We start from the raw sequence: 24,239 nt of genomic DNA, 5'->3' as shown, positions 1-24,239 counted from the left end.
ACTTCGGATTGTCTTACTGTGTTGTATGTTTTTTTTATGTACTGGATACAAGTCCTTTACCTTTATGTTTTATAAAGTTTTTCTCCCAGACTGTGGCTTGCTATTTTTAAAATAAATCTTTAGTTTTAGAACAGTTTTAGATTTACAGAAAAACTGAGAAAATAGTTCAGAGAATTTCAGTATACCCAATACCTGATTAGCATCTACATTAGTATGATATATTTCTAACAATTATTGAACCTGTATTGACACGTTATGTTTAACTAAAGTCCATACTTTATTCAGATTTCCTTTTTACCTAATGTGAAACTCTTTCTTCGCATCAAAGTTTTTACCTTTGATTATTATATTTTTCATCTCTAGAAGTTTTTTTTTTTTATGGCTTCCTTTTTTTTCCTTCTTCATGTTTTCCTGTATCTGCTTGAACATACAGTTTAACATTGTTAGTTAACGTCAGAGTCGTTTGCTAATTCTGTCAACTGTCATCTCTAGATCTGTTTTTATTGTTTGGTAATTTCTTCTGGTTATGAGCCATAGCTTTATGCTTATTTGCGTGCTGGTCATCTTTGTTTTTTTTAAACACTTGAGTTTTGCATCTTTGGAAGTTGGATATTGTAGCATTTCTTCAAATATTGTAGGACTTTGTTCTGGGACACTGTTAGTTTAGATTGTTTTGGTCCTTCTGTGGCATCGCTAAAACCTCGCTAGTACAAGGCTAGAGTTGCCTTCTTTCTAGGGCTGATTTGGCCCAACTCTTGACGTTACCGTCTGAGACTTTTCCTGATGTCCTTGCTCTGGCTGGTGGGAGCTGACTTACTCTCCCCTCTGTGAGTGCCAGGAACTATGTGGCTTCCTCCTTTCTGAGGTTCTTTCGTTGGCCTTGAAAGCCCTCTCAGGCACTGTAGGCTGGTGCGCCTGTAGGGTCAGGGCCCTATGGGCCTCTGGTATTCTCTCTGTGTCTCTCTCCTTTTTGCGTCCGGTACTGCATAGTCAAGCTTTCCTGGCCTCCATGAACCTCTAACTTTGTCTCCACAACTTTGAAAGAATTTTGGTTCTTTTTTGGGTTCCTCTTTCTGCTGTGGCCTAACGAGTATCTCTAGGGATTAATTGGAGGCACCTGATTTGTGTCTTTTTCTCAGGATTACAGTCCTGTGCCAGCTATTGAATGGAGTCTGTCTATTTCATATGTTTTGTCTGATTTTCTAGTTAGGAGGACACATATGATCCCTATTATGGCTTCAGGGTCAGAAGTAGAGGTTTAGTAGACACACTTTTGACATTATAAATGTATTTTCAAGTAGGAGAAATATTTTTGAAAAAAAATTGCTTATACCCTTTTTTCTTACATATTTTTAAGATATCAAATTTAAGCCATCAGGCAAGAGTCATTTTTAGAATAATTTGGTTTTGTTCACTTAGTGATTTCTAACTTTGTATCCTTGCTCAATCTGTCAGTCGTGTCCAACTCTTTATAATCCCATGGACTGTAGCCCACCAGGCTCCTCTGTGCATGAAATTTTCCAGGCAAGAATTCTGCAGTGGGTTCCCATTTCCTCCTCCAGGGGATCTTCCCAGCCCTGAGGTTGAATCCTCTCCTCCTGTGTCTCCTGCATTGTATTTGTATTTATATTTTTATACTGTATTCGATATTATATTCAAATTAATTTTGTAGCATTCATGTGCATCTGTGCTCTGTTATGTCCTACTCTTTGTGACTCCCCAGGCTCCTTTGTCCATGGGGATCTTCCCAACCTTCCTGCATTGGTAGGCGGATTCTTTACCACTGAGTCACCTGGAAAACCCTAAGTTTATAGCGCTTATTCATTTTAAAGATTGTTGAGATTGTATGTATACTGTTATATTGTTGTATGTGTATTTTGGGAATTACTGAAGCATCCATAAATTTAAATATAAAGTTTTCTCATATTTCAATTCCTTTCTCACATATTTTGAAAGATATATGTGATTGGCAAGGGAAGCTATATAGAGTAAAAAAGAAACCTTGAAATATGGTGGTAATTCTGGAGAAGGAATGCAACCATGGGGTCACAAAGAGTTGGACATGACTGAACAACTAACACACACACACACAGTGGTAATTTGTGTTACTTGTACAGTTTCTGTCTTCAATGTCATAGAGGTTTCTGACTGAGGTTTTTATATTTTTTAATATATGGGTTCAGGTTTTTGAGCACAAGCCACCTGTTTTCCTTGCTTGATCCTGCAGTAAACCCTTTCTCTGCTCAAAAAAAAAAAGAAAAAAGAAAAAGGAAATAATCTAGGGTAAAAATTCAGTCTTTATCTGTTCTAAACCATAGTCTGTCCTAAGTTGGCTCTCTTTCCCAAGATCAAGTTGTGAAATGATTTAGGTAGAATATTTGCTTGGAACGCCTTATTCAAACTTGTTACACCTAATTATCCACTTTCTTCCCTTCATCTTAGAAAGTGCTTTTTCTTAATAATGGTTTTATTTGTCTCCCAAGTTTGGAAGTTATGGTCCTTTCCTTCTTTTTCTTCTTCCTTTTCCCTGTTGGAATCATCTGAGACCTAACATTGTGAAAAGGCCTTCCATTTGGTCTCTCTCATTTCAGTTTCCTCCTCTTCCTTTTCAAATAATATGTGAATATCAGTTTATGTTTCCTTGATCAATATACTTGACTTTTGTTTCTATAGAAAGCTTGAAGAGCTGCTCATCATTTTCCCAGTCAAATCCAGATTCTGATGAGTGACATGGAGCAATCTATTTGGCTCCAGCCAACCATATTTCCTAAATGTGTCTTCTGTGACTCTGACACTTTATGGCTGCCTACCTGTTGCTTACAGCATGACCACCAAGTGGAATTTTCTGACCAGTCTTTGCTTTTGTGCTCTACATTCTTCAGGAAGACTGCTGTTAACTTCTTCATCTCATACTGGCCCACTTCTCTTTGAGTTCTCAAAATACTTATTGTCTGTATCACTCATTTTCTATTTAATTTTACAATCCTTTTGTGGCTTTTTCCCCTGTGATCATATTTGTGAAATCCTATGGACAATTAGGTTTTCTATTTGCATTAGGGCAAAAGGCCTGGTCTCAAATCCCTGACCCCTTTGCTCAAGTTACAGGTATTAACACATATGATGGAGATCTTTGTGTTGTGGTCAGTTTTCCTTGGGTCTGGCAGAAATTCAAGAAACTGGGGACATTTGTAGATGATTTCGTACATTTGGTGGTCTAACACACAAAGACCACCAAATGGATAAAGAATTGCCCTGGTTTCCTGGATAGTATTTGTGTTAACTTAGAACAGAGTTAATTTTCTGGATTGACTGAGATTTCTGACTCAGATATTCTCTTGCATTGGATGTCCAGTTGATCCATCACCATTTTTGGAAAAGACTTGTTGTTTAGTCACTAAGTCATGTTCAACTCTTTGTTACCCCATAGACTGTAGCACACCAAGTTCCCCTGTCCTTCACTATCTCCCAGAGTTTGCTCAAATTCATATCAGTTGAATCAATCACGTCCATCTCATCATCTGTCATCCCCTTCTCCTGTTGCCTTCAATCTTTCCCAGCATCAGGATCTTTTCCAATGAGTCGCCCTCTTTGCATCAGGTGGCCAAAGTATTGGAGCTTCAGCTTCAGCATCAGTCCTTCCAGTGAATATTCAGGGTTGATTTCCAGGTTTGATCTCGCTTCTGTCCAGAGGACTCTCAAGAATCTTCTCTAGCACCATGGTTTGAAAGCATCAGTTCTTTGCTGCTCAGAATTCTTTATGGTCCAGTCTCAAATCTGTACATGATTACTGGAAAAACCCTAGCTTTGACTATACAGACCTTTGTCATGACAAATTACTCCACTATTCTTCCGTGAGAGCCTTGATGGATTGACCATAAGCATAAGGCTTATTTCTGTACATTTCTAGTGCATTGATCTATATATCTGTCCTTAGCTGTATGTCCCTGTCACACTGTCTTGATTACTGTAATTTGTAGTAAGTTATAAAACCTCGAAGTGTGAGCCCTCCAATATTGTTGTTTTATTTGAAAGATTGTTTTGACTATTCTTTTGTTGTTGTTGTCTGTTTTGTTTTAATTTTAAAAAGAAGCCACAGTTTTTCCTTAAACCCCATTCTTAGTTTTTCAGGAACAGAAACTCAACATCATCTGGTGACTTCTGACTGTGCACTAAGACATTTCCTAGGAGTTGTCCTGCCAGTCAGCAATTACCAGACTGTCCGCATGTGGTCCAGCTCAAAAGCATCTGGGCCCACCCTGGCAAAGGGGCTTGTGTGATACAGCATGAAACACTGGATAGATAGCCTAGAACTTCTAGGCCTTGCAAAGTTTAATTGGTACCCACCAGGCCTGGGCCATTTCAGGGACCCTAACCAAGCAAACATTCATTTTCCCTGATGTTTTCTGCTACCCACTAGCCCGTCCACACTCCTCTTAGCTTCTACTTCCATGAATCCATAAACATCAGAAGGCACAATGGCTTGGGCTAAAGCGCAGCTTGTGGTTGGGCAGCCTTTGAAAGCTCACCTTTAATCAATATTGAGAAAAGAGAAACGGGCTAGAGGCATGGGGATCCCCAGAGACAATGAGATGACACCCTCTTTCCCCCCTGCCCCAGTCCAACTCCTAGTATCTGTCTCAGTGAGGGTCCTCATGTGAGAGGACGATAAGGAAGCTGAAAGTTTAAAACTGCCATCAACCCAGCCCCTTTCTGGCACGTGAGAAAAACTTCCTAGAACTTTACACAACACTAACGTCATGCGAAGAGTTGACTCATTGGTAAAGACTCTGATGCTGGGAGCGATTGGGGGCAGGAGGAGAAGGGGATGACAGAGGATGAGATGGCTGGATGGCATCACTGACTCGATGGACGTGAGTCTGAGTGAACTCTGGGAGTTGGTGATGGACATGGAGGGAGGCCTGGCGTGCTGCGATTCATGAGGTTGCGAAGAGTCGGACTCGACTGAGCGACTGAACTGAACTGAACTGAATGTCTTGACTGTTCTTAATTCCTTGTAGTTATATATGAATTGTAAAATTGGTTTATCAAATTCTGCAAAAAGATAGCAGTGAGGATTTGATATGGGATTGTATTGAATCAGCCCAAGTTGGGGAGTATTACCATCTTTTTTTTTTTTTTTTTTACTTTATTTTACTTTACAATACTGTATTGGTTTTGCCATACATCAACATGAATCCCCCACAGGTGTACACGTGTTCCCAATCCTGAACTCCCCTCCCATCTCCCTCCCCATACCATCTCTCTGGGTCATCTTAAAGATACTAAGTCTTCTGTTCTATGTACATGGGTCCTTCTTTTGATTCAGGCCTTTAATTTTTTAAAAACATGTTTTATGTACATGTGCAAATCTTAATACTTCTTTTGTTAAATTTATTCCTAAGTATTTTATTCTTTTTGATGTGATTATCAGTTGAATTGTTTTCTTAATTTCATTTTCAGATTTTTCATTGCTGATGTACTGAAATACAATTGGTTTTTGCATATTGAGCTTATATCCTACAACCCCATTGAACTTTTTTATTAGTTCTAGTAGTTTTTTAATGGAGATTTTAGGATTTTTTTTGTGTACAAGTTCATGTCATCTTCCAAAAGAGGTAATTTTACTTCTTCCTTTCTAATCTGGATGCTTTTTGTTTCTTTTTCTTGCCTAATTATCCTGTCCAGAATATACGCTATAATTTTGAATAGAAGTTGTGAGACAAGCATTGCTGTGTTGTTCCTGATGCTAGGGGAAAGAGTCTTTCACCATTAATTATGATGTTAGCTCTAGACTTATTTTGTAGATGCCCTTTATCATGTTAAGTATATTCCCTTCTATTTCTAGTTTGTTGAGTGTTTTTCTCATGAAAGCGTATTGAATTTTGTCAAATACTTTTTATTGGTCTATTAATATGATTTTTTTTTTGTTTTGGTTTTGTTCTATTAACATGATGTATTACAATGAGTTTAAGTTATTAAACCAAACTTGTTTTCCTGGAATCCCACTTGCTCATGGTATGTAATACTTTCATATTTTGCTGCATTTTGTTTCCTTGAGGATTTTGGTGTCACTATTCATGAGTATGTTGATCTGTAGTTTTTGTTCTTTGTCTTTGTCTTGTTTTGGAGTCAGTGTTGTATTGATATCATACAGTGAGTTGGGAAGTGTTCTTTACCTTCCTCGTGTTTAGAAGAGTTTTTTAAGCATTGGCAATTTTTCTTTAAGACTAATGGTAAATAAAAAAAAAGACTAATGGTATTTTAATTTTTGTTTTTATCTTTTAGGATTCTCCTTTTACAAATGCAGGAATGGGGTCTAATCTAAATCTCCTGGGTGAAATTGAATGTGATGCCAGTATAATGGATGGAAAATCCTTGAATTTTGGAGCTGTTGGGGCACTGAGTGGTATGTAAACATTAAAGCACATTATCTCTACTCTTAACAAAAAACTGAATATTGCCATTTCATTCCTCCTAAAGGCAGACCAGTTGTTTTCATCATTCTTGCTTATAATAATGTTGAAAACAAACATTTTTTTCTTTTATTGAATTTAAAACATAAAGTCTTACCTATAGATAGTTTTAAAGAAAACAGTGAAACAGCGTATGTCCAAGTCTTTGCTTAGAGTGTGATGATTCTCCTTTGTCCCACAAGAGATTACAGACATTTAAAATTGGAATTGGCATATTCCATTAATTTTGCAATTATTTGAATACACTAATAATATATTTTTATTGTTAAGAAATTCAAATGATATAAATAAAATTTACCTTTGATCTTCCAAATCTTTCCTTCCAAAACTCTCCCTGGAGGGTTTAACCAGTAAAATAAAATTCATTTATCTATATTTCTATGTAATAGAAATACAGTTTTACACATATTTTAAAAAAATGTATTTTGAAGCTTTAATGGTAGATAAAAAATAATGATATCAGTTATTATGAAACTTTCTTGTTTTCTTTAAACAGGATGTCTTAGAGATTTTTTAAACATCACTACATATAAAATGTATATAATGTATGGTAGTTCACTTATTGAAGTGAAATATACATGAAGGGCACAGATTTTAAATATAAAGCTTCATGAATTCCTACATGTATATAGCCTTGTAAACCACCACCCAAAATCCAGACGTAAAAGATTTCCATGTCAAAAGAGAAAACCTTTCCAAACTCCCAGACAGGTTCTTTATGCCTCTTCTTAGTTTATATCACTGGTATTCCCATCCCACCTGCTTCTCCTTCTCCCCAGATTCTGACTTTAGGCACTATAGATTAATTTGCCCTTGGCTCAAATTCATATGAATGGAATCATACCCCTCTGTGTCTGGTTTCTTTTGCTTACTTTTATGCCTGTGAGATTGATGTATGATTTGTATCACAACAGCTTTTTAATTTTGTGGTAGCAGCATTTTGTTGCATGAGTATATAATAACTTATTTGTTCTCCTCGGTGTATATTTGAATAATTTCTAGTTTTTGACTCTTATGAATAATAATAATAAAACCAACATTAGTCAGAACCAACATTAATTTTTTTCCCTCTTATGAATATCCAGATGGCTTATTGCCATTGTCAATAGAAAGGAGAATCCTTTCCTCCGAAGAGTGTTAGCAGATCAGATAACTGTATGTGTAGTAGTTTGTACAAGTTTTTTGGTAGACATATGCACTTACTTCCTTTGAGTATAAACCTAGGATTTAGAATGGTAAGTTTAGATACATATGTGTTTGGCTACAGCTGAAACTGCCCAGTTTTCAAAAGTAGCTGTTACCTTTATACTCCCACGATCTATGAGCATTTCAGTTACTTGACATCTTTGGCAATGTTTGGTATTGTCACTCTTTAAAATTTTTTAGTCAATTGATATGTTTGTAGTGGTATTACTGTTTTAATATGAGTTTCCCTGGAGACTGATGACATTGAGAACATTTTCATGTGTCATGGCCATTGAGATATCTTTGTGTACTGTGTTTTTGTTTTTTGTGTACTTTTTATTGGATTTTTAGAATAGATTTGTTGGATTACTTTTTATGTATTTGATATAAATCCTTTGTCAGATGCGTGTATTGGGAATATCTACTCCCAGTCTCTAGTCCAGCTTTTCAGTCTTCTAAATGAGGTTTAAGTTATCAGCTGTTTTTGTTATGGCTAATTTTTTTTTTTTTTTTGTATTTTAAGAAATCTTTGCCTACCCAAAAATTTGAGGATAGCTTCCTGTTGAAGATAGCAGTTCTATTGTTTTTAACCCTTCATAGTTAGCTTTCTTATGAAGTTCAGATTCATTTTAGAGTAGGTGAAGTCAGAACCAACATTAATTTTTTTCCCTCTTATGAATATCCAGATGGCTTATTGCCATTGTCAGTAGAAAGGAGAATCCTTTCCTCCGAAGAGTGTTAGCAGATCAGATAACTGTGTGTGTAGTGGTTTGTTTCTGTACCTTCTATTCCATTGTTCTGTCTACTATGCTATTGCCAGTGCCATACTGTCTTGATTACTATAGCTTGACATCGTGTCTTGATAGTCTGGTTTTATAAGATTTCCAGCCTCCTTTTCCCCCCTTTACAGTTGTATTGGCTATTTTTCAATTTAAGACATTTTCACAAAATTGTTAGGATCAACTTGTCAGTGTTCATAGTAAAACCCTGCTGAGATTGTGATTGGTATTGCGTTGAATATATATATAGAACCATATGTGGACAACTGACATCTTCATAATATTGTGTCTTTCTGTTGTGAACATGGGATGTGTACATCTATATAAGTAATGTTTACTTTCCTCAGCAATATCTTATGGTTTTTAATATAGATATCTTATATATCTGCTATTAGATTTATTCCAGATTTTTTTTATAACTAAGTCTATTTTAAAAATATTAGTATCCAATTATTTTTGTATTTAGAGAGACAGTTGAGGTTTGTGTATTGGACTTGTATTCAGTGGTCTTGATAACTTTGTTAATTCAAGCAGTTAGAAAACTAAATTTCTTTTATAATTTCCACTTACACAGTCACACCATCTTTGAATCATGACAGTTTTGCTTTTTCCGTTCCAATATATAACATTTTTGTTTTTTACCTTGCGTTATTTTTCTGGCTCAGACTCAGTGCAGTATTGAATACAAGTGATGATAGTGTACATCCTGATTTTGTTCCTGACTGCAGAGGGGGACTCATATTTCACCATATTGTGTGCTCCCAGCTATACGATTTTCATAAATGCTCTTTATCAGACTGAGGACGTTTCTTTCTAGTTTTAGTTTACTGATATTAAGTGCTTTTCTGCATCTTTGACTCTTATTCTTTATTTTGTAGATATGATAAAATTTACGATTTTTTTTTTTTTTGAATGCTAAACCAACTTTTCATTCCTGGCATAAAGTCTTCTTGATTGAATCTTGTTTTTTACATCCACTGAATTTGATTTCCAATGTTTAAGATTTTGACATCTATGTTCATGTAAGGATCAGCTTTAATTTTACTTAACTTAAAATATTCTCTTTAGATTTTGGAATCATGTTTGGCTGGCTTTATAAAATGAGTTGGGTTTTTTTTTTTTCTCCTCTGTTCTTTGAAAGGGTATGCATACAATTGGAATGATTTCTAAAAATTATTTGGAAGCATTCATTGGCTATTTTGAATTACTGGAATTTTCTTTGTGGAAAGTTTTAAATACATGGGTTTCAATTTTCTTACCAGTTATATGACTATCTATATTTTTCTTATGTGTATTTTCCAAGGAATTTGTCTTTTTTAAATGAGTTGTCAGATTTATTTGCCTAAACATTTTTTTGGCTTCCAGTTTAATGTCACTGTCATCAGAGAACATAGTCTGAAAGATTCCAACCCCTTGAAACTTGTTGAGACTTACTTTGTGGCTCTGCTTATGGTGTAGTTTAATGAATGTTCCATGTGAACTCCAAAGAGTATTATGTAGTTGTTGGGTGTGTTTTCTGTATATATCAATTAAGTCAGTTTACTTACACATTTGTTGTAATCTTCTATATCTTTTCTGATTTTTGTGACAGCATGAAGAACATTTCAATTAGTTTTAATTTCTTTTATTATGAGATATTATTAGCATTTAATGAAATTTCATATTTTTCAAGGCCATTAGCATTTCTTTGTTCACCCTTCTTATGTGGCTTGCCATTTAACCCTGTTTATAATGTGCTTTATCATATTGGAACTTAAATTTTTATTTGTCAAACTTATTATTCTCCTTTTTATGGCTTTTCCATTTCTTAAGGTTTTCAGTTCAGTTCAGTTGGGATTCCCCGGTGGCTCAGAGGTTAAAGCGTCTGCCTGGAATGCAGGAGAACCGGGTTCGATCCCTGGGTCGGGAAGATCCCCTGGAGAAGGAAATGGCAACTCACTCCAGTACTCTTGCCTGGAGAATCCCGTGGAAGGAGGAGCCTAGTGGGCTACAGTCCATGGGGTGGCAAAGAGTTGGACACGACTGAGTAAATTCACTTTACTTCACTTCACTTCAGTCGCTCAGTTATGTCTGACTCATTGTGACCCCATGGACTGCAGCACGCCAGGCCTCCCTGTCCATCACCAACTCCCGGAGTTTACTCAAACTCATGTCCATTGAGTTGGTAATGCCATCCAACCAACTCATCCTCTGTCATGTCCTTCTCCTCCCACCTTCTATCTTTCCCAGCATCAGGGTCTTTTCGAAGGAGTCAGTTTTTCACATCAGTTGGCCAAAGCATTGGAGTTTCAGCTTCAGCATCAGTCCTTCCAATGAATATACAGGGCTGATTTCCTTTAGGATGGACTGGTTGGATCTCCTTGCAGTCCAAGGGACTCTCAAGAGTCTTCTCCAACACCACTGTTCAAAAGCATCAATTCTTTGGTGCTCAGCTTTCTTTGTACTCCAACTCTCACATCCATACGTGACTACTGGAAAAACCATAGCTTTGATTAGACAGACCTTTGTTGGAAAGTAATGTCTCTGCTTTTTAATGTGCTATCTAGGTTGGTTATAACTTTTCTTCCAAGGAGTAAGCATCTTTTAATTTCATGGCTGCAGTCACATCTGCAGTGATTTTGGAGCCCTCCCCAAAAATAAAGTCTGCCACTGTTTCCCCACCTATTTGCCATGAAGTGATGGGACTGGATGCCATGATCTTCGTTTTCTGAATGTTGAGCTTTAAGTCAACTTTTTCAGTCTCCTCTTTCGCTGTCATCAAGAGGCTCTTTAGTTCTTCTTCACTTTCTGCCATAAGGGAGGTGTCATCTGCATATCTGAGGTTACTGATATTTCTCCTGGCAATCTTGATTCCAGCTTGTGTTTCATCCAGCCCAGCGTTTCTCATGATGTACTCTGCATGTAAGTTAAATAAGCAGGGTGACAATATACAGCCTTGACGTACTCCTTTTCCTATTTGGAACCAGTCTGTTGTTCCATGTCCAGTTCTAACTAGCGCTTCCTGACTTGCATACAGGTTTCTCTAGAGGCAGGTCAGGTGGTCTGGTATTCCCATGTCTTTCAGAATTTTCCACAATTACTTGTGATCCACACAGTCAAAGGCTTTGGCATAGTCAATAAAGCAGAAATAGATGTTTTTCTGGAACTCTCTTGCTTTTTTGATGATTCAATAGATGTTGGCAATTTGATCTCTGGTTCCTCTGCCTTTCTAAATCCAGCTTGAGCATCTGGAAGTTCATGGTTCAAGTACTGTTGAAGTCAAGTACTGACTTTTGAGAATTTTGATCATTACTTTGCAAGTGTGTGAGTTGTGCGGGAGTTTGAGCATTCTTTGGCATTGCCTTTCTTTGGGATTGGAATGAAAACTGACCTTTTTCAGTCCTGTGGCCACTGCTGAGTTTTCCAAGTTTGCTGGCATATTGAGTGCCCCACTTTCACAGCATCATCCTTCTGGATTTGAAATAGCTCAACTAGAATTCCATCCCCTCCACTAGCTTTGTTCATAGTGACGCTTCCTAAGGCCCACTTGACTTCACATTCTAGGATGTCTGGCTCTAGGTGAGTGATCACACCATCGTAATTAACTGGGTTGTGAAGATCTTTTTTTGTATAGTTCTGTGTATTCTTGTCATCTCTTAATATCTTCTGGTTCTGTTAGGTCCATACCATTTCTGTCCTTTATCGAGCCCATCCTTGCATGAAATGTTCCCTTGGTATCTCTAATTTTCTTGAAGAGATCTCTAGTCTTTCCCATTCTATTGTTTTCCTCTATTTCTTTACACTGATCACCAAGGAAGGCATTTTTATCTCTCCTTGCTATTCTTTGGAACCCTGCATTCAAATGGGTATATCTTTCTTTTTCTCCTTTGCCTTTTGCTTCTCTTCTTTTCATAGCTATTTCTAAGGCCTCCTCAGACAACCATTTTGCCTTTTTACCTTTCTTTTTCTTGGGGATGGTCTTGATCACTGTATCCTATATAATGTCACAAACCTCCGTCCATAGTTCTTCAGGCACTCTGTCTGTCAGATCTAATCCCTTGAATCTGTTTGTCACTTCCACTATATAATCGTAAGGGATTTGATTTGGTTCATACCTGAATGGTCTAATGGTTTTACCTACTTTCTTCAGTTTAAGTCTGAATTTGGCAATAAGGAGTTCATGATCTGTGCCACAGTCAGCTCCCAGTCATAACTGTAGGTGCAGTCACTTACATATTCTTCAAATATATGTGTAATTTATTTTTCACTGGCTTCTTGAATGCATTGTTTGTTGATCAGTATCTGAAATGATCAACCAATTGTCCCTGTATAGTTATTGAGTAATAATAGTAAGGATAATAACAACAACCATTTATTGGGTGACTGTTACCATGGATTGTTCTCCAGTAGTTCATGTGTGTTAAATCATTTAGTGCTCAGGAAAACTTTCTGAGATCAATACTTTTATCCCCATTTTATAATTGAGGAATCTGAGACACGGGAGAGATTTAGTGATTTGTCCAAGTTTATTGTATCAGACTGGGTCCAGCTAGGAGACAGAAACCACACAGGAGTTTAAACTGGAGAAGCTTAATGTAAAGAGCAAAGGGGAAATGCCCATGTAAGGAAAATGTGGAAGGAAGTTCAAACCTCACTGAACAAGGTGTGGCTGCAGCCTGCTGTCTGGCAGAGAAGTTGTTGGGTTACCCAAGCCGTATTCCGGTGGGAGCAGAAACCGTCTTGTGGGGCTCAGACTGGCAGGTGGGCACACAGAGCTCAGGAAGCTGTGGGAGATAAACCTCTGTTCCTGGGATGAGGACTGGTGTTTTGGCTCCCTAGGCAGCCAGCCCCACAGGATCCTTTGTTATGTGTGGAACTGGGGAGAAGGTGTGGGATCCGTGACTATGGTCTGTTTCCTTCTGGGGCTGTCCACTGTGCTGCTGTGGCCTGAGTCAGGAGTAGGGAAAACATGTGTTGGGCGAATGCTGGAGGAAGCTGCACCCCGCAGGCACTTGGCGCTGGAGAGAGCCACGTGGGTCACATAGTGTGAATGCCTGTGTGCTCCAGGAGCCTGGCCTCTGCGTTGTGTCTCCAGTGCCCTCTCCTGACAAAGCTGACCTGTGTGACAGCTGGCCTCAGCTGCGTGGTTAGATGGCCCATGCCCACTTTTACCCATCAGGCAACCAAGGGTGCATTTATAGCTGCAAAGCAACCCACTGATAGGTAGTATAGTTATAAAGCAGTCTGACCCCCATCGCTCTGTTCTGTCCACCTCTCATAGACAATCCATCCTTTCCTACATTTGCAATACTGCCCATATTACGTATTAAATATCCTCATTCACACATGTGTGTATCTCAACTTTAGCTTTATTCTGTTCCATTGATATATTTGTCTATTTTGTACACAAACCACACTCAGTTACAGTAGCTTTGAATAAGAAATGGTATTTTGTAAGATGAGTGCCTGTTCATTTGCTTTTTTTTTTACAAAGTTTACCTGGTAAATTTCAGAGTCAGTTTTTCATACATCATAGATGTCCTTTTGAAACTTTGATGGTGAATTTATAGCTTTGAATTTATGTTAATTTATCAGTTAATTGAAGTCTTTATGCCACTGAATCCTCATACACAGAAATAAATTTAAGAGCTTCGTACAGAGATCTGAATTTTTCTTCTTTTGATAGTTTATCTTTTTTTAGTGGGGGACAGTAGTTTTTGGTGTTTAGCTAAATATCTAGTTTTAAGTCTGTCTGTTGTTTAATCTGAGGTTTTTCAGTCTCTTTATATCCTGTTTTTTTTTTTTTTTCATTTTTGTATTAATAGTGTCCTGAGACTATAAGTCAGTGGTCAAGGGTGTGTGGTCATTAGCTGCCTCTGTTAAAATCTCAGCATGTGATCCTGGGCAGGTAACTTAACCTTTACAGATGTTTGCTCAGTAATCATATAGGGTTTATAACTGCACTTATGTGATAGAGGTGAAGTGTCCATTAAATAATCTGATACTGGTTAAGGTTTGGCACTGGGCCTGGCTCATACTGGATCCTAAGTTGCTGTCCCCGTCTTCTGTCATAATCATTGTCATGCTTGCCATTGTTATTGTCACCCTGGCAGTTCTTTTTTACGCTAATACCTCCTATCCTATTTTTCCTCTGGAGAAGCACCCTTTCCTCCCTTTTCATTTTGTTTTCCCTCCTGGAAGCAATCCTAGCCATATCAGTCTCAGTCTTGTATGCCTTTGGCCTCTTCTCCCCACTCTCTCCCCATTTGTAGGACTTGATTCTTTCCTGCAGGTGAGATTTAAAATTTTTGTCCATTAATTTTTCTCCCTAAGGAGAAATATGAAGCTGTTTGTACTCAGGTGTATTCCTTAGAGGAAGTTCATGGTTTTGATAATAGATGGCAAATTTCCAGTTAAATTTTTAATTCTATCCTAAAATCTATTAAAAAGGAACCTAATTTAAATTTGTGTTATTTCAGTCTTTTCTGCTATAGCACATGATAAAATGAGAATGTGTGTTTTTATATTTGTTCTGTTCTTACACCTGTAGGTATTCATATATTTGATTTGCTCCTTATTGTTCATGATAAATAATGGTTTTCATTAGTATATTTATAGAAAGTTTTCCAAGATATTGATACTTAAAAGTTGTCTTATTGAAACAGCCACAAAACTGAGTGGAAAACTTGAAGACTTTCTGATTTCACTTTCTGCTGATTTTATTTTATAGGAATCAAGAACCCAGTCTCAGTTGCAAACAGACTCTTGTGTGAAGGGCAGAAGGGCAAGCTCTCAGCCGGCCGAATCCCTCCCTGGTAACTGCTCTGCTCTTCTTCCTCTGTCTCCAGGACTCTGGTCTTTGGTGCATGCAGTGTGTAAGGCTATTTTCATCCACGGAAGGCTGATGCTGTTGGTTACACATCAGCAGTAGCTTGCCTTTGAGAGGATGACACTCTTTGTTCTATGATCTCGAAACATTTTGTTTTGAGGGAGAGCTCCAGATGGAACAGAATATTATGGATTAATGTGCAGAAGAGATCAGAGTTAATTTAGGTTTTGTAGTTGATTGTAGAGATGCTTTTGCTGTTCATAGGTGCTTAACTGGGGTCTTTTTATTATAGGACTTTAAAAATATCTTACATGTTTGAGTCCAGAGTCTAAACTCATTTTATTGAGAAGTTCTCAGAATAAAAGTACTTAATTTTACTCTTCTGCAGAAACACGTTTTGACACTAACATTAGTAAGATTACATCTTTTCTGCAGCATTAAAGTATGTTTTTCCTTAAAAAAACTTTGAACTTGAATGTTGTAAAGAGCCTGCACAAACCTATCATCTAGCTCCAATAATTAATATTTTTGCCCTTCATCTGTCTCATGTACCTATCTCTTTCCTATAGTATTTTAAAGCAAATCCTTACCGTTGTATTTCACCAATATATAGTTTTGTAAATTTCTGTGTTTGCAAAATGTAATCACATCCTGTTAACATGCCTAATGATACATTTAATCCACTTTTAAATTTTTTTCATTTTGAACTTTTTTATTTTGTATTGGAGTATAGCCAATTCACAACGTTGTGGTAGTTTCAGGTGAACAGCGAAGGGACTCAGCCGTACATATACATGTATCAGTTCTTCCCCAAAGTCCCCTCCCACCCAGGCTGCCTGATAAAACTGAGCCGAGTTCCATGTACTATGCAGTAGGTCCTTGTTGGTTATCCATTTTAAATGTCGCAGTGTGCACATGACCATCCCAAACTCTCTAACTATTCCTTCTCCCTGGCAACCATAGGTTCAGTTTCTAAGTCTGTGAGTCTCTTCTTGCTTTGTAAGTAAGTTCATTGGTATCATTTCCTTTTAGATTCCACATATAAAGGATGTCACACAATATTTCTCCTTCTCTGTCTGACTTCACTCAGAATGACACTCTCTAGGTCTATCCATGTTGCTGCAGGTGGCATTGTTTCATTGTTTTTAATGGCTGAGTAATATTCCATTACACACACACACACACACACACACACACACACACACACACCACACATGTTCTTTACCCATTCTTCTGTCAGTGGACATTTAGGTTGTTTCCATGCCTTAGCCATTGTAAACAGAGTTATGCATATTTTAAAAAATCAATGTACATATTAGTTTGAAACTTTCTTTTTTTCTTTAAATAGGACATCTTAGAGATTTTTTCAACATCAGTACATATAAAATATATGTAATGTTTTATAGTTCCCCTGTTGAAGTGAAATATGCATGGACATGTAGGTTGCTCCATGTCCTGGCTGTTGTAAACAGTGCTGCAGTGAACACTGGGGTGCCTGTATCCTTTTGGCTCATCTTTTTCTCTGGATATGTGCCTAGGAGTGGGATTACCTGGTCATATGATAGCTCTGTTTTTAGTTTTTTAGGGAACCTCCATACTGTTCTTCACAATAACATGGATAATGATATTAACAATTATGCCTCAAGATTGTCTTACACTCAACTGTCTTCAGTACCATACATGTTCAGTATGCCTGGCTGTTAAGGTTACATTAATATCCTGTATTGAAAGTTGTGACAGTGGTACTATAGGAATCACTGTATTTGAATTTCAAGTAATAGAAAATAATATAGTTTTGAAAAATCTTGAAATCTTTTTACCCAAATATATTCAAGGTATCCCTGTTTCCTACCAGCCAGGTTAAGAAAACAAAACATTACCAAGAGACTCGAAGCTGTGTAGATGCAATCCTTGCTAAAGGCATCCTTATCCTTCTGCTGACCCATACTCATACCCTGACCCCATCTCTGGCCCTGACCTAGGTAACAGCTGTCCAGAATTTAAGCTTTTCTTATTCTCATCTATTCCTTTATGGTATTAAACACATACAGCACAAGCATACCTCATTTTATTGTGCTTTGCAGATCCTGTATTTTTCTTTACAAATTGAAGGTTTGTGGTAGTTGTGCCTTGAGCCTTTTTCCCAACTGCATTTGGTCACTTGATGTCTCTGTGTTACATTTTGGTAATTCTCATAGTATTTCAAACATTTTCATTATTATAGTTGTTATGGTGCTCTGTGATCAGTGATGTTTAGTGTTGTTTACTATTATGACTTGCTGAAGGCTCAGATGATGCTTAGCATTTTTTAGCAATATCCTGTTTTTAGATTAAGGTGTGTCCAGTATTATTTTAGGCATAGTGCTATCACGGTCTTAATAGAATACAGTGTAGTGTAAACATATGAACTGGGAAATCAGAAAATTTGTGACTTGCTTTATTGTGATGTTCACTTAATTGTGGTGGTCTGCAACTGAACCTGTAGTATCTCCAAGGTATGCTAGAATTCTGATTTTCTAAGTCTACATAGACACGGACATAGATGTGCAAAAAAGTTCTGGAAAGGTCGTGAGACACACTGTAATTACCTCTAGGAAGGAGGAAGGAAGGAACAAGATGAGGCAGTTGTCAAAGGGGATATGTATAATATTTTTATGTTTTACAAAGATGAAATATATGTGAAAAAGCAATGGCCATCTCTGTATTAAAATAATGTCATAAGGTGATCCTATAGTTGTTTGGAATTAGTGATCTGATTTTCTCACATTGTTCTTCAGCTTTATTTTTTGTTTTCAAAATTGCTTTGACCATTTTAGGCATTTTGCACTTTCATGTGAATTTTATAATTATCCTGTCAGTTTCTTTGAATAACCTGCTAGAATTTTGATTAGGTTTTTAACTTAATTCATTTTTTTTAAGGTCTTCTTTAACTTCTCCGAACAGTGTTCAGTGTACAGATTTTGCACAGCTTTTAAAAAATTTATACTTAAGTGTTTCTTTTTGATGCTGTGATAAATTACATATTTTAAAAAGTTAAATACCAGTTGTTCCATACCAATATAGACATATAATTGATTCCTTATATTGATATTCTGGCTTGGAAATTTGCTAACTTCATTTGTTCTCATTTTGTTTTTATAGATCCCATAAAGTTTTCTACATAGATATTTCTGTCTTCTGGGAATAAAAAGTTTTATTTCCTCCTTTTTAATGTGCATTCCTTTAATTAATTTCTTTTTTGTTATTGCACTGGCTAGCATCTCCTATGCAATGTGAAATAGAAATGTGAGAGTGAACACCCTTGCTTTATTTGTAATCTTAGGGAGGATGCGTTTGTTCTTTACCCTTAGATATGACGGGCTTCCCTCAGGGCTCAGATGGTAAAGCATCTGCCTGCACTATGCGAGACACGGGTTTGATCCCTGGGTCAGCAAGATCCTCTGGAGTAAGGGGCAACCAATTCCAGTATTCTTGCCTGGAAAATTCCATCGACAGAGGAGCCTGGCAGGCTACAGTCCATGGGGTCGCAAAGAGTCAGACATGACTGAACGACTAACACTTTCACACACATTATGGCTGCTATAGGGTTATCTTAGATGCTCTCTATCATGTTGTGAAAGTTCCCTTCTTTTCCTAATGTGCTGAGAATTTTTAATAGGAATGGGCATTGTACTTTTTCAAATACTTCTCTGCATTTATTTGTGATGATCTTTCTTATTTAGTCAGTTGATACAGTGATTGGGTGATTTTTGACTCTTAAAGTAAAAGTTGCATTCCTGGAATAAATTCCACTTGGTTACAATGTATTATCCTTTTATATGTTGCTGGATCCAATTTAGTAACTTTTGTAAATACTTTTTGCGTCTGTGTTTATGAGAGACTTTGGTCTGTAGTTTTCTTGTAATGTCTTTGGTTTGTGTTCATTTTGCTTTCTGGATATATAGCAATATATTTCATAAATTTGGAAAAATTTTTGGCTATTTCTTCAGATGTGTCTTTCTTGATCACTCCTCTTCTGTCTTCTAGGATTCCAGTTACATGTGTATTTGACCTCTCATAGTGGTACTGATGGCACCCCACTCCAGTACTCCTGCCTGGAAAATCCCATGGACGAAGGAGCCTGGAAGGCTGCAGTCCATGGGGTCGCTAGGAGTTGGACACGACTGAGCGACTTCACTTTCACTTTTCACTTTCATGCATTGGAGAAGGAAATGGCAACCCACTCCAGTGTTCTTGCCTGGAGAATCCCAGGGACCGGGGAGCCTGGTGGGCTGCCGTCTGTGGGGTCACACAGAGTCAGACGTGACTGAAGCGACTTAGCAGCAGTAGCAGCAGCAGTGGTACTGATAATTTTTTTTATTTTTCGCATCCATTTTTCTCTTTGTTTCATTTTGAATAATTTCTACTACTGTTTTCAAGTTAACTAATTATTTTTTGGCAATACCTAGTTACCTGTTAATCCTATCCAGTTTATTTTTCATTTCTGACATTGTAGTTTTTAATCTCCAGAAGTTCGATTTGTATCTTTAAAAAAATGTCTTCTATGTATCTACTTAACATATTTAATATTTTCTGTAACTTCTTGAGCATATGAATATAATTATAGTAACTTTTAATGTCTTTGTTTACTAATTCTATCATTGTCATTTCTGGGTTTTCAATGGAATGATTTTTCTCACTATAGGTTATGTTTTCCTGCTTCTTCATGTTTGGTGATTTTTTTTTTATTAGATTCCACGCATTGTGAGTTTCGCCTTATTTGGTGTTGGATATTTCTGTACTTCAATTCTAGGATGTAGTTAACTTATTTAGAGACAGCGTCATCCTTTCAGGCCTTGCTTCATACTTTGTTACACGAGCTAGAGAAGCATTTAGCCTTGAGCTAACTTTGCTTTGCTGCTAGGCAAAACCCTTCTGAGTACTATAACAGATGCAACCAGAATAAGGTTTTATTTTTTTAGTGTGGCTAGTGGGAACAGGAGCTGTTCTGGCCCTTTGTGAACTTGGGGATTGTTTCCTGTAAAACTTTCATGTTATTCTTTCCCAGACTTTGATAATTTCCTTTTATACATACACTGATCTGTTCTCAGCTGAAGACTGGAGGGACTCTGCAGATTTCCGGAGTCTTTTCTCTGTGCGACTCTCTTCCCTGGGTTTCTGCCCTGTGAACTCTGGCCACCTGGGTGTCTCTGGATGCCCAGGTCTCTGTCTTCAACTCAGAGACTGCACGGTTCCTGTTCTGAGTTCCTGTTCCTGTGGCATGGCAGGAAACTCTCCAGGCAGTAAGCAGGGCCATCATAAGGTTTACCCTGTTTGTTTCCTTTCTCTCAAGGATCACTGTCCTATGCTGCCCGCTGGCTAATGTGTGAAAACTGTTGTCTTCTTTATTTGTCTGATTTTTTTCCCCATTGGTTCAAGCAAGAGTGTAAATGTATTCCTTGTTACTCCATCTTGTCCAAAAGCAGAAATCTCTCAAATACCTGTACTGGGTACCTGCAGTAGTTGGAAAAAACCCAGATTCCCTGAGGATTCTTTGTGTGTGTTAGCTGCTCAGTGGTGTCTGATTCTTTGCAGCCCCATGGACTTTAGCCCACCAGGCTTCCCCATCCCTGGGATTCTCCAGGCAGGAATCCTGGAGTGGGTTGCCGTTTCCCCCTCCCCGGCATCTTCCCGACCCAGGGACTAACCTGGGCCTCCTGCATCACAGGAAGATTCTTGACCGCCTGAGCCACCAGGGAAGCCTCCTGAGTGTCCCAAATAAATGAAATCAAATTCATCATGTTTTTACTGTAAGTTTGTTTACACACAACCCTAAGAAGTCTAGCTGTCTAATTTCTGTAATGATGATAGTTGACACTTATGCATTCGTACACTGTGAGAGGGACTGTTTTATGTGATTTGTACGCATTATCTCATAATATCATAAAATGATTTATAAGAATAACATTCATTTTGTAGACAAAGAAACTGAGTACCTTACTTGACTTGTTATACTATTAAAATTTTATGGAGTCCTTCCTTATCACATTAGAAGCAGCAGACTAGAACTCATAACAAGGCAGTAAAATTCTTTTAGAAAATAGTAAGAAATAGCTGTTTACATCCATTTAGTTATTCATTCACTTACCATTCCTTCATTCAGCACATATTTATTGTTTAATTCCTGTGCGCTAGATATAGGGATATAAAAACTATCAAAAGCAGATGGAAGACTTAGAAACCATGGTCTTCTGTTGTCATTTACTGAAGAGGCAGGTAACTATGGGGGCAGGAAAGCATTGGGTGTTTCCTAAGAAGTCTTCAAATAAAAAGTTCATCTGTCTGTATACCTCACTGAGGAAGACAGGGAGTGTATCTGTTTCAGCTGCATCTAAAGTTGTTAGAATTTTGTAAACTCTTATTGCTTGCATAACAAAAAATCCCTCAGCAGAATTTTAGGAGGAATGGTATTTCTATTACCTGATCATCTTTTATATTTTAATTTTCTGGTTATAGTCAGCATGACATGATGCATTATTTAAGTATTGGTACTTGGTCAGACTAGCTGAATATTTGATATCTTCATAAATTTGGTGGAACTAGTATCATAAACTGTGCCATGTTTCCCCAAGTTGATTTTATTTATAAAAGTATATTTTCAGTCTTTTCTCCTCCGTGATGATATGGTGTAACTTTGATAGGCCTTACCATCTAGAACGAAGGTTGTCAAACTACGGCCTATGGGACAAATCTGGACAACTACGGCCTATGGGACAAATCTGGTCTGCTGCCTGTTTTTGTCAGTAGCGTTTTTTGGGAACACAGCCGCGCCTGTTTGTGTACATATTGTCTGTGGCTGCTTGTGCTCTGCAAAGGAGCTGTTGCATCCAAGACAGCTGGGTACAAAGCCTAGATTATTTGCTGTCTGGCCCTCTAGCTGAAAAAATTGCTAACTCCTAACCTATTATAGAAAAAGTTATAATTTTTTTGTAAGTATAAACTTTAATAGTTTTGTTTGACTTGGCATTTTCTTTTCTCACTGTATAGTTCATTTCATTCATTTATTTATTTTGGCTGTGCTGTGTCTTTGTCGCTGCGTGTGGGTTTTCTCTAGTTGTGGCAGGCGGGCTCCGCTCTCCAGTTGCCTTGCGTGGGCTCCTTGTTGCGGTGGCCTCTCACTGCGGAGCACGGGCTCTGGGCATCCGGCCTTCAGCAGCTGTGGCGTGTGGGCTCAGGAGGCGTGGTGCGCAGATGAGTTGCTCCTTGGCATGTGGAATCTTCCTGGATCAAGGGTTGAACCTGTGTCTCCTGCATTGGCGGGCAGATTCTTATCCATTGTACCACTGGGGAAGTCCAAGTTATAATTTTCGGAAATTTTGTTTCTTTTGGTGAAAAAGGGAAAGCTTGGAAAACATTGTTGCTTCATGATTAATATGAGTTAACCCTAAAGTGCTCATCCAGTTTAGTTCAGTTCAGTCGCTCAGTCGTGTCCAACTCTTTGCAACCCCATGAATCGCAGCACGCCAGGCCTCCCTGTCCATCACCAACTCCCGGAGTTCACCCAAACTCATGTGTATTGAGTCGGTGCCATCCAGCCATCTCATCCTCTGTCGTCCCCTTCTCCACCTGCCCCCAATCCCTCCCAGCATCAGGGTCTTTTGAAATGAGTCAGCTCTTTGCATCAGGTGGCCAAAGTATTGGCCACATCAGTCCTTCCAATGAACACCCAGGACTGATCTCCTTTAGGATGGACTGGTTGGATCTCCTTGCAGTCCAAGGGACTCTCAAGAGTCTTCCCCAACACCACAGTTCAAAAGCATCAATTCTTCGGCGCTCAGCTTTCTTCACAGTCCATCTCTCACATCTATACATGACCACTGGAAAAACCATAGCCTTGACTAGACGGACCTTTGTTGGCAAAGTAATGTCTCTGCTTTTTAATATGCTGTCTAGGTTGGTCATAACTTTCCTTCTAAGGAGTAAATGTCTTTTAATTTCATGGCTGCAATCATCATCTGCAGTGATTTTGGAGCCCAGAAAAATAAAGTCAGCCACTGTTTCCACTGTTTCCCCATCTATTTGCCATGAAGTGATGGGACTGGATGCCATGACCTTCATTTTCTGAATGTTGAGCTTTAAGCCAACTTTTTCACTCTCTACTTTCACTTTCATCAAGAGGCTCTTTAGTGTTTCACTTTCTGCCGTAAGGGTGGTGTCATCTGCATATCTGAGGTTATTGATACTTCTCCCAGCAATCTTGATTCCAGCTTTTGCTTCCTCCAGCCCTTAGACCCTCAGATTTTTTGAGATGTGAATTTAGTTTTTGGTACATTGTTTATTTGAAAATGCAGTTAAATTTATTGTATTTCATAAATTCATTCAGATTTTAGTACTTTTGTATGAATGGGAAAAGAATATTCAAAAACCTATAGATTAAAAGAAACTTAAGAAGTCCCTTGGACTGCAAAGAGATCAAACCAGTCCATTCTAAAGGAGATCAGCCCTGGGATTTCTTTGGAAGGAATGAGGAAAAGGGGATGACAGAGGATGAGATGGCTGGATGGCATCACCGACTCGATGGATGTGAGTTTGAGTGAACTTCAGGAGTTGGTGATGGACAGGGAGGCCTTGCGTGCTACAGTTCATGGGGTCGCAAAGAGTTGGACATGACTGAGCGACTGAACTGAACTGAACTGAACTGAACTGAAGAAGACCTATCAACCAATCAGAAAATATGGATGGATTAGTTGGGTTTCCCCTCAAATAAAATAGTTTAAAAGGCAAAATAACAATAATAGTACAACTTTTAGGAAAAAATCAGGGAAATGTGCATCGATTGATAAACTTTTGATTCCAAGGATTTATTGTTAAATTTTTTAAGGTGTCAGTTTGTTATGTTGTGGTTATGTATTTTTTCTTAAAGTTGCTTTTTTAGAGATGTTAAAATATTTATATTTGAAGTTATGTGATATCTGAGATTTGCTTCAAAATAGTCTGGATGGGAGTGAAAATGAA

The 24,239-nt window shown here is 37.9% G+C and overlaps 1 protein-coding gene across 3 annotated transcripts in view; it reads left to right on the top strand.

Annotated features, from left to right (window-relative positions):
• TASP1 (taspase 1) overlaps positions 1-24,239 on the top strand; it is a 254,444-nt gene that overhangs the window by 25,967 nt on the left and 204,238 nt on the right. For 2 of the 3 annotated variants that reach the window (XM_068987336.1, XM_068987335.1), the window contains exons 4-5: positions 6,286-6,406; positions 15,147-15,231. The exons of the other annotated variant lie outside the window; for it this stretch is intronic. In XM_068987336.1, the coding sequence (XP_068843437.1) occupies positions 6,286-6,406; positions 15,147-15,231 (206 nt within the window). The remainder of the gene's footprint in view (positions 1-6,285; positions 6,407-15,146; positions 15,232-24,239) is intronic. 3 annotated transcript variants of the gene reach the window in all.

Source organism: Capricornis sumatraensis, chromosome 15, assembly GCF_032405125.1.
Source record: "Capricornis sumatraensis isolate serow.1 chromosome 15, serow.2, whole genome shotgun sequence".
Taxonomy (NCBI): Eukaryota; Metazoa; Chordata; class Mammalia; order Artiodactyla; family Bovidae; genus Capricornis; species Capricornis sumatraensis.
Note: the sequence above shows the minus strand (reverse complement) of the source record. Positions and strands in the feature narration are given on the sequence as shown.